Genomic DNA, 14,910 nt, shown 5'->3' with positions numbered 1-14,910 from the left:
TGTAAAATGAACTTCAACTGTCAGAAGGACAGCTCATGAGGAACCAATCATGTACAGAAAGGAATGTTCAAATTCAGAGGAACAGTTCAGAAGAAACGTTACTAATAAAGATTGAGAAGATTGGATCAGTTGTGCTCCTTTTTTGGAATACTTGAATACTATTTATTTTATGGAATACTTGATGCGGCCCAGCCTGACCCCGACTCTACCTCCAGCGGCCCCCAGTTAAGTTGAGTTTGAGACCCCTGTATTAGAGGCCTCCGCTCCTCTGATCTCTGCCCATTATTGTGTCAGTCTGCTAGCCCTGTTATTTAGCTTCCTTGAATTCGTCTGTGTATTCGTCCTATGAGCTCTGCCATAGGCTAAGTTGTTAGGCTCTCTATGAGCCACCTTGGCAATTGCGAGTGTTGTTAGGCCTCATCTTGCTAGAGAGATTTACCATATTGAGGCCTCCGCTCCCCAGAGCTTGCATAGCAATTGCGAGTTGTATGCTCTCAGTGAGCCTCCTTGCAAGATATTGAGGCCTCCACTCTGCGGAGCTTCGCGGACATGTTAGACTCAGTTTTTAGCTCTTTCCGAGCTCTCTCTGTACTGCCCTTGGGTTAAAGCGTTGCTATGGCCTCTTTGAGGCCTCCACACTACAGAGCTGTCTGAACAGAAGTTTTGAGTGTTAGGCTCTCTGTGAGCCTCTTTGGCCTGAATATGAACGTAAACAAAAATTCTGTGATTAATTACTCACCTGTCATTCCAAACACGTGAGGCTTTCGTTTATCTTTAGAACACAATCCATATGAATTGAATGGTTTAGTCCAGATTTTCTTACAGGACACGATCGCTTTATACGCTGAACAGATTTTATTTGAGATTTTTACTCAAATAACCTCATATAATGAAAAAACTGAACAAAGTAATACATAAAATAATAATTTTCTCAAAACGTAATAGAATCTTGAGCTCATAACAAGTTTTACATTATGAAAAATGTATTTCATTATAAACTCACCAAAAATATTGTCATAATTGTAGCTTTTAAAACATAAAAGTATTGCCTTTAATAATATTCCCTTACAGAACATTTTTAAAAATCTAAATCCAGTCTTGAACTACCTGTGAAATGCAACAGATTAAAATTGTTTTGCAATTATTTATTAATTATTTTTATATTTTCTATTAATCATAAATCATTGGTATTCCTTTACAGTACATTTTAAAAATCTAAATCCAACTACTTTTATTATTATTAGTATTATTATTATTAATAATGTGTATAAAAAAATCCTCACAGTATCAATAAAGCAATGAGGTGTGTATGTGTGTGTGTGTGTGTGTGTGTGTGTGTGTGTGTGTGAGATATATATCGATCACGTTATCTGTTTCAGTCAACGGCAGCACAGATCACAAGTTAAGCAAACATTTCTTTACTTTAATACAAGCTACAACAAAACAAAGCCTGAAGGTTCATTAGAGGGCATGTTTAAAAAACCAACATGACATCATGACTTTGCGTAAACATACACGCCACTTTCAATTCAAGTGGCGTGTTATCTATACGCATTTTGAGCTATCCGCGTGTATGTCCACGCCGAAATCTTTTGCGTGTATGTCTACGCCATTAAATGTCCGAGTGATTCCGCGTGTATGTGTACGCCGTTAAATGTCCGAGCGAAACGAAGCAAAATCTATATCTACATCTGTGGAGCGATATTTCTTTTCCTAGGATGGTAGGAGAAGACTCATAAATGGTATTAACCCCAGTGACGGGTAGGTTTAGGGACGGGGTTGGGGTAGGTCATATATTTATATATACATAATACAGTAATATAACGTTAAGTCAAAGGCGTTGATAAACACGCTGAAAAGCGATTATGCGTGTTGATAGCACGCCAAAAATGGAAATACGAATTGGCGTGTCATACATACGCCATTTCATGAGATCAGTCTGAAAAAACAGTACAATTTAGCATCATGTACAGTGGTTATAAAAAGTCTGCACACCCCTGTTAAAACAGTTTGGTTTTGTGATGTAAAAAAAAAGAAAGTTAAATAAAATCAGACCTTTGCACCTTTAATGTAAAAAACAACCTATGCAATATCACTGAAAAAAATAACTATAGAATTAACTAATCAGCAAGCTCATCTGTAATGGTATCATCTGTAATGCCCTTTATTCAGCTGAAATGACTCCAAATTGACTCCGAAAAAATCTCAGCTGTTCTTGTAAGCTTTTTCTGACATCTTGGTGTATTTTTTAATTATTCTTAAGTAAATCTCCTTCGTCGTGTTTACTGACAAGCAGTACGTGACAATATGTGACAATAGCTAAAATTATCAATACATTTAGCATTTTTTGTAGAATATTATTTATGACAACCATTTAAATGACTATATCTCAAAAATGATTAAACACTTAAAATTACAATAATAGAAAGCAGAAACTTAACTTTTTTAAATTCACACTCTAAAAAATGCTGGGTTGTTTCAACCCAACTTTGGGTCAAATATGGACAAACTCAGCCGTTGGGTTAAATTTTTAAATTACATTTTTAACCCAACATTTGGGTTTGACCATATTTGACCCAAAATTGGGTTAAAACAACCGAGCATTTTTTAGAGTGCAGTGCATAAATCTTAGTGAAGTTATTAAAGTAATTTCGGGAGGAGATTACCAAGGTATAAAAACCAGCCTCTTACCATTTCTCTTCGTTAGTTCTTTCGGCATCCCTCCTCCTCCCCTTCTCCTCCTTTTGTACCATATTTTGCCTGTGTAATAGGGGTCAATCGGAGCTCGAGTAGAATATCCTATCTGAGCCCTTCTATAGCAGACAGCAAGCTAAATCCATTTACCACTTATAAGATTAAATGGGCACACAAACTCGTGAAATGTATTTCTGGGTTAAAGTGACTCAAAATAATGGAGCATGTCATAATGACTAATTTTTTTATTTAACTGTTGTGTTTCACAGACAAGGCTTAATACCTATACCATAATGTACAGTTATTACAGTATGCTTTGTTATTAGATTTTGAGTTGCTACAACATCTAAAAAATATATTCCTCCTTTAGGCTTTTTAGGGACACAATCTTACTGAAACAGAAATATTCACTCTGATATTCCCATTTGTTTCTTGAAAAACAATCTCATAACTTGCTGGCGCACTATTGTCAGATTTAGTCCATAAATGAGAGGATTTAAAATAGGTGGTACAAGTAAGAATTCAAGAGCCATGAAATTACGCAAACCTTGAGGCACTTTCTTTGAGCCATAACGACTGAAAAGCACATCAAACATAAACGCAGCTGTCACATTGATCAGTGCAAGCAGATGTGGCACACATGTTTGCATGAATTTTTGTCTGCCCTCAATTGACTTCCTGCACTTTCTAATCAAGTGAATGTATGAGCAAAATATCAATACTGCATGTCCAAAGTATGTAAGAATAACAATGTACCCAAACACATTATTTGCTATTGTAGAAAAACAAGAAAGTTTTGCAATTGCCCAAATCTCACAATATAGCTTTTCAATAATAGAGCCACATAATGTTAGTCTTGATGCTAATACAATTACAACACAGATGCAAAAAAATGGAGGAAGCCAGCAGTAAAGGATACATTCAAGAACCCTCTGATTGGTCATTATTGAATGATACTCCAGTGGTCTACATATTGCTACATACCTGTCATATGCCATCACTGTTAATGTTGAAAAGTCACACAGAATAGATGAATAAATGACAAATATCTGAATCAGGCATCCAATATAAGAAATCACATGATCATGGGATAATAAATCATAAAAAAATTTAGGGTAGAATCCAGAAGTGCCAAAAAGTCCATTTACACACAGATTACATATAAACACATACATCGGCTCATGAAGCTTCTTATGTAAGAGTATAGTTGTAATTATAGCTACATTACAAAAGACCATCAAGGGATAGTACAGTGCGGTAAGAGAAAACAAGACATATCTATTTTCCATTGTTTCATTTAGAGCAGAGAGTGTAAATACCAAGACACTGGACTCATTCTTTGATAGTGACTGCATCTTGAATGATATGTAATTATGTGGATTTTGTTTAAGTTTTTTGAAAACGAATTACTTGTATCAAGTTGAATTGTCACTGTCAATAGGAAGTCTGTAGATGAAAAACACCAACAAGCAAACATCAAATCCTATATCAGTAGCATATATTGTTTTTTCATTTTTGTTTTTTCAGTTACAAAACAGTTGGAATCTTACCATGTTCTCTGTTCACATGCTTCCTGTAGTGTTTTGCAAAGGTTCGATTTGGTTTGCTATATATGGACACTGGTCTCATGCTAATTGCCTTGGTAACAAACACTGAAAACAGTTTGAACAAGCTCTCTGAAGACTACCTTCTTTTAAGTTTAAATGCTTGTCCATGCCCTTAAATATAGCAGGTATTATCTCTTTATCATATTCATCGACATCATCCAAATACACGTTACAGCGTTCCACATCTCTCAATCTCTCTTCCACATCTGCATTAGGCACTGAAAGGTTGCAGGTGCAAGATGTTGTGCCTTGCGCAACCCGAAAGCCATCCATGTATATTGGGCAAAATAATCTGGCGTACCAAAAGCACCAATGTCAGAAGTGCGTTGAGTCAACGGGACTTGCCAGTGTCCTTTCCAAAGATCTTATTTTGTAATTTACTGTGCAGTTCCAATATTATCAATACAATCTTCAACTTGCGGCAGTGGGAAAGAGTCAGGCACATGTAGCGCTTTTAAAAGGATTGTTCACCCAAAAAGGAAAATTAGCCCATAATTTACTCTCTTAGCGTAGGTCTACTTGCGTATGGCCGTCTGCTGGAAGCTAGTTATTTTAGACGATAAAGTTTTATTTGATTTATTTAAGCCTTTAAATTTCCATAGGAACATAGGCCATCGACCAAACTCTTCCATCCTCTCCGGTCTTGGGCCCTCCTCTCCAGATGTTGCCACGTCAGCTCTTCTTTCTTCATCTCCTGTTCTGTGGTTCTTCTCCAGGTGATTCTCGGTCTGCCTCTCTTCCTCCTGCCCTGTGGGTTCCACGTCAGTGCCTGTTTAATGATTGATTTCTTTCTCCTGAGTGTGTGCCCTATCCACTTCCATTTCCTCCTCCGTATTTGCATTTCTATTGGGTCTTGTTTGGTGAGTTCCCACATATTGGCGTTAGAGATGATGTTGGGCCAGTATATTCCTAGGAGGCGTCTGAGGCACCGGTTGGTGAAGGTCTGCAGCTTATTGAGTATGGTGGTGGTAATTTTCCAGGTTTCTGAGCCATAAAGTAGCGTGGTCTTTACGTTTGAATTGAAGATTTGCAATTTGGTCTTGAGTGGCAAGTTTTTTGCCTTCCAAATATTGTTTAGCATGTTGAATGTTGTCCTTGCTTTTCCAATCCTGGCTTGGACATCGTCCTCCGTGCCACCTTCCCTTGAAATGATGCTACCGAGGTATGTGAAGCTACTTACATCCTCTAGTGCAGTTTGATCCATGTTTATGGGTGTGTTGTTCTTGCTGTTGATACGCAATACTTTAGTTTTTGATGAGTTTATTTTGAGACCAAGCAGAGCAGCTGTTTCCTCCAGTTTTCCAGATTTTTCCTGCATCTGTTGGTGTGTGTGAGCCAGTAGTGCCAGATCATCAGCGAAATCGAGATCTTCTAGCTGCTCGGTCAAGCTCCACTGTATGCCGGTTCGTGTGTTGTTGGTTGTTTCTTTCATCACCCAGTCTATGCAGAGGGGGAAAAGAAAGGGTGAGAGCAGGCACCCTTGCCTCACACCAGTAAGGACCTCAAATGCCCTCCGATATACATCCTTCATGGAGGACTTGACATCTCGCCCCTTGGTAAGTGCTCCTTATGATGTTAATGATCTTTGTTGGGATCCCATAATGAGCCATCAGTTTCCACAGTCTTTCCCTATCCACACTGTCAAAGGCTTTTTCAAAATCTATGAAATTCACATAGACAGGCGAATTCCATTCGGTGGATTGTTCAATAATGATCCTGAGGGTGGCAATTTGGTCTCCACAGGATCTGTTGTTCCTGAAGCCAGCCTGGTTTTCCCTCAGTTTCTCATCGACCCCCTTCTGGAGCCTCTTGAGCAGGATATGGTTGAGCACCTTCCCAGGTGTTGAGAGGAGCATTATACCTCTGTAGGTTGCATAGTATTTGCAGTCATTACGTTCCTGTGTATATTGCGTGAATGACGGGTGGTTGGGCAGATATTGTGTTGCGGTAGGTAGTATGCCATACGGAACCGTTGTCCACTGAAACTGCCTATTCACGCACCAGTGGGGCTCGACAGCCTTAGTCAACGGGTTGGCGCGTATGGTTGGGTTGCGGAGAGATTGTGAGATTGTGAGATTGTGGTTAGGTCTCAGCAGCAGGAGGGACGTAGAGGTCAGTAAGCTGGGCTGAGTTGAGTGGGGGACGGAGGGGGGTGATTTTGGGACGCAAGAGTCACTGTCTTCATGTTTTGTCTTTTACGCCTGTGTTATGGAAATCATCATTATGAACAGCAGCTACGCTAATTATTTTCCCTTTGCTTTTCTGCTGTTATCTCGGGACGCGAGTCCCGAGAAAATGGCGTTCGTCAGCTCCAGTTTGTATCCAGCCTCTCACGGAGACTTCAGATGCTCCAATCACAAAGCCTATGAAGTGACGACTCAACACGGGCGATATGGACTCTCTATGGTGGACGCCACTGATCCTCAACAACTCGTCTTAAGACCGGCGTGCATACTTGGACTTCCAAAAAATACTCTAAATGTTCCGATCCAATCTGACTTGTAATGCTGCCCGAATCATGCACTGTTCCTTCGTTGGCCAGAGGAGAACTGGCCCCCCGACTGAGTCTGGTTTCTCCCAAGGTTTTTTTCTCCATTCTGTCACCTGATGGAGTTTTGGTTCCTTGCCACTGTTGCCTTGGCTTTTGGCTTGCTTAGTTGGGGACATTTAACATTTAATATTCAATAATATTATTGATCTGCCTTACTTAAGGTGGACGTTGACGCAATTTCTTTTAGAAACAAACTTTGTTATATTGTTATATTGTTTTTGTTATATTGTTTTCATGTTATCACTGTGAAGCGCTTTGATACAATCTGTATTGTAAAAAGCGCTATATAAATAAAGGTGACTTGACTTGACTTGACTAGTTTTTGCACTGCCGGAGGTCTCCTTTCTTGGGGATTTTCACGATGTAGCCATCTTTCCAGTCAGCTGGGACATTTTCTTCCTCCCAGATGATTTTCATGAGCTGGTGAAGCATGTTGGTGGAGGTTTCAGTGTCGGCTTTAAGAGATAAAGTTTTAAATATGTATATTTTTCTTACACGAATGCATCACTTCGCTTCAGACGGCCTTCATTAATTTCAGTATGTTCATTATCGCTGTGCGCAGGCTAAAGTTCAGTGATTTTCGTCACACTGAGCAAAAATACTCCTGAAGCTCAGTGAATTTCATCACACTCAGGTGTTGAGCAGAAATGCTCCTGAAGCTCAGTGAATTATCACACTTAGGTGTTGAGCAGAGATGCTCCTGAAGCTAAGTGAACTTATCACACTCAAGTGTTGAGCAGAGATGCTCCTGAAGCTCAGTGATCTTCACATGTAGTGATGAGCAGTGCTCCTGTCTTGTGCACGCATGTCGCTTGCACCTACTGTGCTAAAGTCAGGAGTGGAACAGGTCTTGATACCAACCAGACCTAGTTCCCCTCGACAGCCTTCCTGACTTCCCCTGAGTACATTTCAGGGACGGGGCATGATGGCACCCGCATTCAACCCCTGGAGAGATTCCAGGCCGGTGGCTACCGCAGGAATATGTGGTAGTTGCCATCACTTCGGCGAGCACTCCCTGAAAAGAGGAAGTTGTGCTTAAGCCCAAATAGAAGTGGAACCTATTCATTGAGTGAGTCTTCTCTCCATTGAGAAGATCCTTAGAGCGTTCGGTCATTTCAGTGCTCTCTTCCTGCAAGATGGGTTGGAGTAGGCTGTTTTCCTCCACCCTCAAAGTGATGTGCCTCTGTTATTACTTGACGCACATCATGATGCAGAAGAATGGGAAGCACGTCCTGATCGTCAGGTTCCTGACGGGACAAGGATATCTAAAAAAGTCTTTATCCTCTTGGGCCTTATCTCTGGTGCCATTGCACTGGAGAGACCGCCCCTGATCCACTGCAGGCAGTGAGTTAAAAATTATGTTTTTACAGTTCTCCTGCTCACATGGTCTCTACTAGAGGGTAGGGACTTGCTCGCTTTCGGTCAACGAGTTGTGCCTGGAATTTGGGCCGGCTGCTCTCCCAATTTGAGACCCCGGCCTGGATATGTGGAAGGTTCCTACCTCCCCCTTAAACTGGGACCAGCTGGTGAGCCTGCAAGCGCTGCCCTGGAGGAGGCAGACCCAGCCCTGGCTTTCTCTGTTTCTCTACCCTTCATTGCGGTTATACGTGTACAGAACGCAAGCCATAGGACCTCAGACCAGCTCTTATCTGTTAATGAAGTCAGCAGAGAGGGAAGGCTGTTTCCAAACGAGGTTGGCCCACTGAATGTGGTTGCCTTCATCTTGGTGATAATCCTGAGTTGCACATGTCCACTTAAGTGGTGAGCTCCTCTTAAATGAGTGTGTGCTCCCACCTAGGCGTTGACACAGAGTGCTTCTCTGACAGATATTCTAGAGTTGGGGGCTGAGCGACACCTTAGTCCAGAGGTCGGGAACCTATGGCTCGCGAGCCATACCTGGCTCTTTGGCAAAAATCATGTGGCTCGCAAGGTCTCTCACCCTTTACCAACAAACGAGCGAAACAAAAAAAAAAGACACATCAATAGAGATCGGCTCTCTGCAGAAAAATCTGCCAGTTACAATTCCCTTGTAGCACAGTCTACCGAAGTTAGTTAAACGTTTATGATAATAAGTATATTCATGTTGTACCGGGCGGCAAAAGTGCGTAGCCTATTCAGTGCTGGTCGCGCTCACGAGTGTTACGAGTCATCAGAGCAATCAACTTGTCTCTGTGATAACCTACAGCTCCTGCATTGGGATTCAAGCAGCTGCAGCTTGTTTAAGGTAGGCATAATGGCGAAAATCAGCATAAACTTTAATACTTTCACTTTTGTCGCTGAGACCCTTTATGACAAATGGGTCGTATTTTTGATAATCCATGCAGATTGCAGTTGACGATTCTGTTTTAAGTTATTACTAACAAAAATTGAAGGAATGAAAAAAAGAGAAGGATGTGCTTTATATTGAAAAAAAAATATTAAAAGCACGATAAGTCGCGAAAGAGAACGGAATTACTGGCAGGATGCTGTGTGCGCGTGCAACACGGAAAAGCATAGCCTTTGTCTTCGGTCGCGCACCTAAACGGCCAAATAAATACAGAAATATATAAAAATGGCAAGTCGAGTATTCACGTAAACACAGTAAATGTAAGTACTGTGTTCTCTCTCTCTCTCTCTCTCTCTCTCTCACACAGACAGAGAGGATTTATGCTCATCAGTTGATAACTCAACCTCACAGTGAAAGCCCTTCACAATTAATATTGAAACTTTGCTAAATATTTGTTTGTTTTTAGCCTAATGCTGTTGAAATTATTGATAAAAAGCATGTCTTTAATAATAATATTATATAGTTATTTTACTGTGGCTCTTTTGGAAAAATGCATTAACCAAAAATGAAAAAATGGCTCTTTGGTCAAAAAAGGTTCCCGACCCCTGCCTTAGTCGAACCACAGCTTCCCGTGGGCTCCCTTCTCATGAAGCCAGTTTCACCGTGAGCCCGGTTCAAGTGTCGGCTTGCTACGCCATTCCCCTCCTACGGACTGGATACGTGCGCCATTTTGCTCCAGTAGATTTCCCTTAACCGAATCCTGTTGAGTTCTCCGCACCCCTCCGACATCAGACGTGGTGGAACGCCCGGTGTTAGGCCTATAAGCAGTGTGGAACCTGTGTTAGGCTGGGTCCATATGTTGCGATCCCTACGGTGATCCCATATGTGTATTATTCCACGGTACAGCTCCCTACAGTGAGCCCGTGTCTTTATTGGCCGGTTGAGTCTCCCCCCTGTCATTGGCTGGAGCCACCCCAGTGACCGTCCATATGTTGTACTGCCCGGTCTCCGCCCAGTTCATATGTGTATTTTCCACGTTACCTCCCTACCTCCCTTATTAAAAAATAAATAAAATACTGTTTTACTCAACATGGCGCAAACATAAAAAAAATCCTTAATGTATCCAGTAAGAAGAGCGTGTTTCCCCTCCCAGCGTTAGATGTCCGTCAAACCCATGATTGCGGTGATTTCCTCAGGGCCAAAGGAATTCCGAGCACTCTCGTTAACTCAGAACTTTATCTGGAATCATCATCGTCGGAAACTACCACGAATCCTCACATTGGCGACTCGCCAACAGAACACACAATCCATCCGAGCAAGATAGACACTGTTCAGTTTCTGTAAACAGTCCATTCGCTGTATTAGTAAATGGTGGCTGGAATTAACACAACCAGGAATATTTTGTGGAGAAATAGTTCTTACCCTTCTCTGTAGTATAAGTTTACATTCTCGTTTTGACAACTCACTAACTACAGAAACTATTGTAACACATTACAGTATTATTTAAACTATATTTTTGTGTCTATAATCGCACGTTCTTCTCATGCGTGCTATCCTCCTCCTTCACCTTTGCTCTGTCTTCTTCCCGCCCCATTCACCTTAATCTAGTACACTGATTGGACACCCAACATGGACAAGTGAACACGATTGGCTGAACAATAGAAATGTCAAAACACAAAAATAATAAAAAATAATAAATACCCCATCAAATTAATTCAATTCAATTCAAATTTATTTGTATAGCGCTTTTCACAATACATATTGTTTCAAAGCAGCTTGAAGTGCATTTCAGTGCATTTCAGAAATGTACATAGAAAAATACAGTTAGTTAATCATGTATTAATTTAGGGCATAACATATCGCCGGCGTTGAGTCGTCTTTTCACAGGCGTGGAGTCGTCTCTTCACAGGCGTTTAGTCGTCTCATCGCAGGTGTTGGGGCATCTGAACTCTCGTGAGAGGCTGGATACAAACTGGAGCTGACGAACGCTATTTACCTCGGGACTGGCGTCCCGAGATAACAGCAGGAAAAAAAGATGGGAAATAATTAGCATAGCTGCTGTTCATAATATTAATGCATTCGATCTGATTCAACAGTGGTATAAAAGGTAAGCATTATGTGAATGCTTGGCTAAAGAGATGCGTCTTTAATCTAGTTTTAAACTGGGACAGCGAGTCTGAGCCTCAAACAATATCAGGAAGGCTATTCCAGAGTTTAGGAGCTAAATGTGAGAACACCCTCCCTCCTTTAGTGGACTAGGAATGACCAGAAGCCTTGAATTTTTGTGATCTTAAAGAACGTGATGGATTGTAGGGCGATAGAAGGTCCATTAAATACACAGGAGCTAGACCATTTAGGGGCGTTATAGGTCAGTAGTAATACTTTGTAATTGATACGGAACTTAATAGGTAACCAGTGTAAAGATGATAATATTGGTGTTATATGGTCATGTTTTCTTGACCTAGTAAGAACTCTAGCAGCTGCATTTTGCACTAACTGTAGATTGTTTATTGAGGATGCAGGACAAGCAGCTAATAAAGCATTACAGTAATCTAGTCTCGAGGTCATGAATGCATGAACGTCCCGGGTTACGTATGTAACCCTAGTTCCCCGAAGGGACGGACGCTGCGTGTAATCGCAGTGGGAACGCCCCCAGCGTGACGCGTCTGAAGCATGAATGAAATCAGTCAATGGAGAGAATGAGCGTACGGCGAGTGACGTCATAGACCAGGAAGCTATAAATATCCCCTGAGCACACAACACGCCAGCTTAAAAGTTAGTGAAGCAGCGACCCCAGGGGATGCCGAGAGTATGGCAGGACACGCAGCGTCCGTCCCTTCGGGGAACTAGGGTTACATACGTAACCCGGGACGTTCCCCTTCAGGGACTACCGCTGCGTGTAATCGCAGTGGGAACGCAATACCCACATCCCCATACGACCAAATCCCCGTCGTGTGTCATTAGACACAAGCCGACGAGAGAACCTGAGCCCCGGGAGTGGAGCTAAGGTCAAGGGAATAAAATCTGACGAAAGTGTGCGGTGAGGACCAGCCTGCCGCATCACAAACGTCCTGAAGAGAAGCTCCTGAAAGAAGAGCTGTAGAGGCAGCCATACTCCTGGTGGAATGAGCCCTTACAGCCAAAGGTGAAGGCTGATGGGCCGAACCGTAAGCAAGCGAGATGGCCTCGACCACCCACTTGCTCATCCTTTGCTTAGATGCAGGACACCCTCTCTTAGGTGACCCAAAACAGACAAACAGTTGTTCCGATCTCCTCCACAGAGCAGCTCTGTGGACATACGCATCTAAAGCCCTAACAGGGCACAGTAAATTAAGTTTCCTCTGGTCTGACGTCAGAAAAGGCAGAGGACAGAAAGCCTGCAGAACTATAGGTCTAACCAAAGTGGTTGGCACCTTAGGAACATAACCTGGTCTCGGACAGAGAAAGGCCTTAACCATACCAGGAGCAAATTCCAGGCACGAGGGAGCCACCGAAAGTGCTTGAATATCACCAATCCTTTTTAGAGATGAGATAGCAAGAAGAAGGATAGTCTTAAGAGTAAGAAACTTTTCCGAAACTTCCTCGATGGGCTCGAAAGGAGCAAGGGAGAGACCTTCTAAGACGATGGCCAGATCCCAAGCTGGTACCCTTGTGCGAACTGCAGGCCTCAGCCTCAGGGTGCCACGAAGGAAGCGAGATATAAGTGGGTGTTTCCCGAGGGAACCTCCACTTGAAGGGGTGTGGTAAGCAGCTAAGGCCGCCACATACACCTTCAGTGTGGAGTGGGATAACCCTGTGGAGAGACGGTCCTGCAGGAAATCCAGCACTGTACCAACCGGGCAGTTAACTGGGTCCTGCTGGCGCTCTCCACACCAAGAGGTGAAAAGTTTCCACCTCGCGGCATATAACTTCCTCGTGGAGGGAGCTCTGGATTGGAGGATGGTCTCAACGACCTCAGCCGAGAGACCAGAATCTATGAGCTGGGCCCCCTCAGAGGCCAAGCCCACAGCCTCCATAGCTCTGGACGGGGGTGAAGGATCGACCCACTCGCCTGAGAGAGCAGATCTCTCCTGATCGGTATCTCTAGGGGAGAGCCGTCGAGGAGAGACACTAGGTCCGAAAACCATACTCGGGCCGGCCAGAACGGGGCTATAAGCAGGAGACTGAGCCCGTCCCGGCGAACCCTCTCCAGAACTCCTGGGAGCAGAGCGATCGGGGGAAAAGCGTACAGGCGTGACCTCGGCCACGGATGTACCATAGCATCCAACCCCAGTGGGGCTGGCTGGCTGAGAGAGAACCACAGTGGACAGTGTGATGTCTCTCGGGATGCAAATAGGTCTACCTCGGCACGACCGAAATGTCCCCATAGGAGCTCCACCACCTCGGGGTGAAGACTCCACTCCCCGGGCCTCGGCCCCTGCCTCGACAGGATGTCTGCCCCCTGATTCAAATACCCCGGGAGATAAATAGCTCTGAGAGAGAGAATTTTCCCCTGGGACCACAGAAGGATCTGACGTGCCAGCTTGTAAAGCGGGCGAGAACGCAGACCCCCCTGGTGGTTGATATAGGAAACCACCGATGTGTTGTCTGTCCGGACAAGAACATGGTGACCTCTTAGGTCCGGGAGGAAATGTTTCAGGGCCTGAAACACTGCCAACATCTCTAGACAATTTATGTGCCATAGACGATGATGGTCCTCCCACAGACCCTGAGCCGGGCGACCACAAATGATCGCCCCCCAACCCGTGAGAGAGGCATCTGTCGTTAGCATCACGCGACGACAAGGAGCTCCCAACACAGGGCCTTGGGACAGAAACCAAGGATCTTTCCACATAACCAGGGCGCGATGACACCGTCGCGAACTCATGATCATGCGAAGCGGATTTCCCCTCGGGGAGAATCCCCTGGTTCTGAGCCACCACTGTAACGGTCTCATGTGCAGGAGGCCAAAAGGTATCACGTTGGACGCAGCCGCCATGAGACCCAACAGTCTCTGGAACTGTTTTACAGTGGATGACCGGCCTAGCTTGACTTGATGTACTGCGGCGAGAATCGAAGCAACACGAGCAGGTGACAATTGTGCCTGCATCGTCGCCGAATCCCACACTACACCGAGAAAAGTGGTTCTCTGTAATGGAGAAAGAACACTCTTCTTGGCGTTGAGTCTCAACCCCAACCTCTTGATGTGAGCAAGAACGACATCTCGATGCCGAACCGCCTGATGTTCCGATTGAGCTAGAATTAACCAATCGTCTATATAGTTCAGAATACGGATGCCCTGCAGCCTGAGCGGAGCTATAGCTGCATCCATACACTTCGTGAACGTGCGGGGTGACAGTGCTAGGCCAAACGGAAGAACCCGATATTGGTACGCTTCGCCCCCGAAAGCGAACCTCAGGAACTTCCTGTGTTGAGGGAGGATAGATACATGAAAGTAAGCGTCCTTTAGATCTATCGTGACAAACCAGTCCTCGGATCTGATTTGTGACACGATCTGCTTGAGAGTGAGCATCTTGAACTTGAGCTTCCCTACAGTGTGATTTAAGACACGCAGATCTAGAATGGGACGCAGCCCTCCATCTTTTTTCGGAACGATGAAGTACCGGCTGTAGTATCCTAACTCCCTGCTGGGTGGAGGAACCCGTTCTATAGCCCCTTTTTGCAGCAGAGTTTTTACCTCCTGTTCTAATACCAGAGCCTGCTCGGGGCCTACCACAGTGGGCAGAACCCCTCTGAACCGAGGTGGACGCGTTCTGAACTGAATAGCGTACCCGTTCTTTATAATATTCAGG

General features: G+C 43.8%; 1 protein-coding gene across 1 annotated transcript; it reads right to left on the bottom strand.

The window, feature by feature from the left end:
- Positions 1–3,101: 3,101 nt before the first annotated feature.
- Positions 3,102–4,151, bottom strand: LOC130095984 (olfactory receptor 52Z1P-like). Its single transcript, XM_056262599.1, has one exon. It carries the CDS (start codon positions 4,047–4,049, stop codon positions 3,102–3,104), a length of 948 nt encoding a protein of 315 aa, XP_056118574.1. The 5' UTR covers positions 4,050–4,151.
- Positions 4,152–14,910: the final 10,759 nt, after the last annotated feature.

Source organism: Rhinichthys klamathensis, unplaced genomic scaffold, assembly GCF_029890125.1.
Source record: "Rhinichthys klamathensis goyatoka isolate OS25496 unplaced genomic scaffold, OSU_Roscu_1.1 h1tg000194l_1, whole genome shotgun sequence".
Classification (NCBI taxonomy): domain Eukaryota; kingdom Metazoa; phylum Chordata; class Actinopteri; order Cypriniformes; family Leuciscidae; genus Rhinichthys; species Rhinichthys klamathensis.
This window is presented reverse-complemented; position numbering and strand designations above follow the sequence as displayed.

Bases quoted from the DNA above. Each gene is read 5' to 3' on its own strand.
- LOC130095984 (XM_056262599.1), bottom strand. From the start codon at position 4,049: ATGCAGTCACTATCAAAGAATGAGTCCAGTGTCTTGGTATTTACACTC.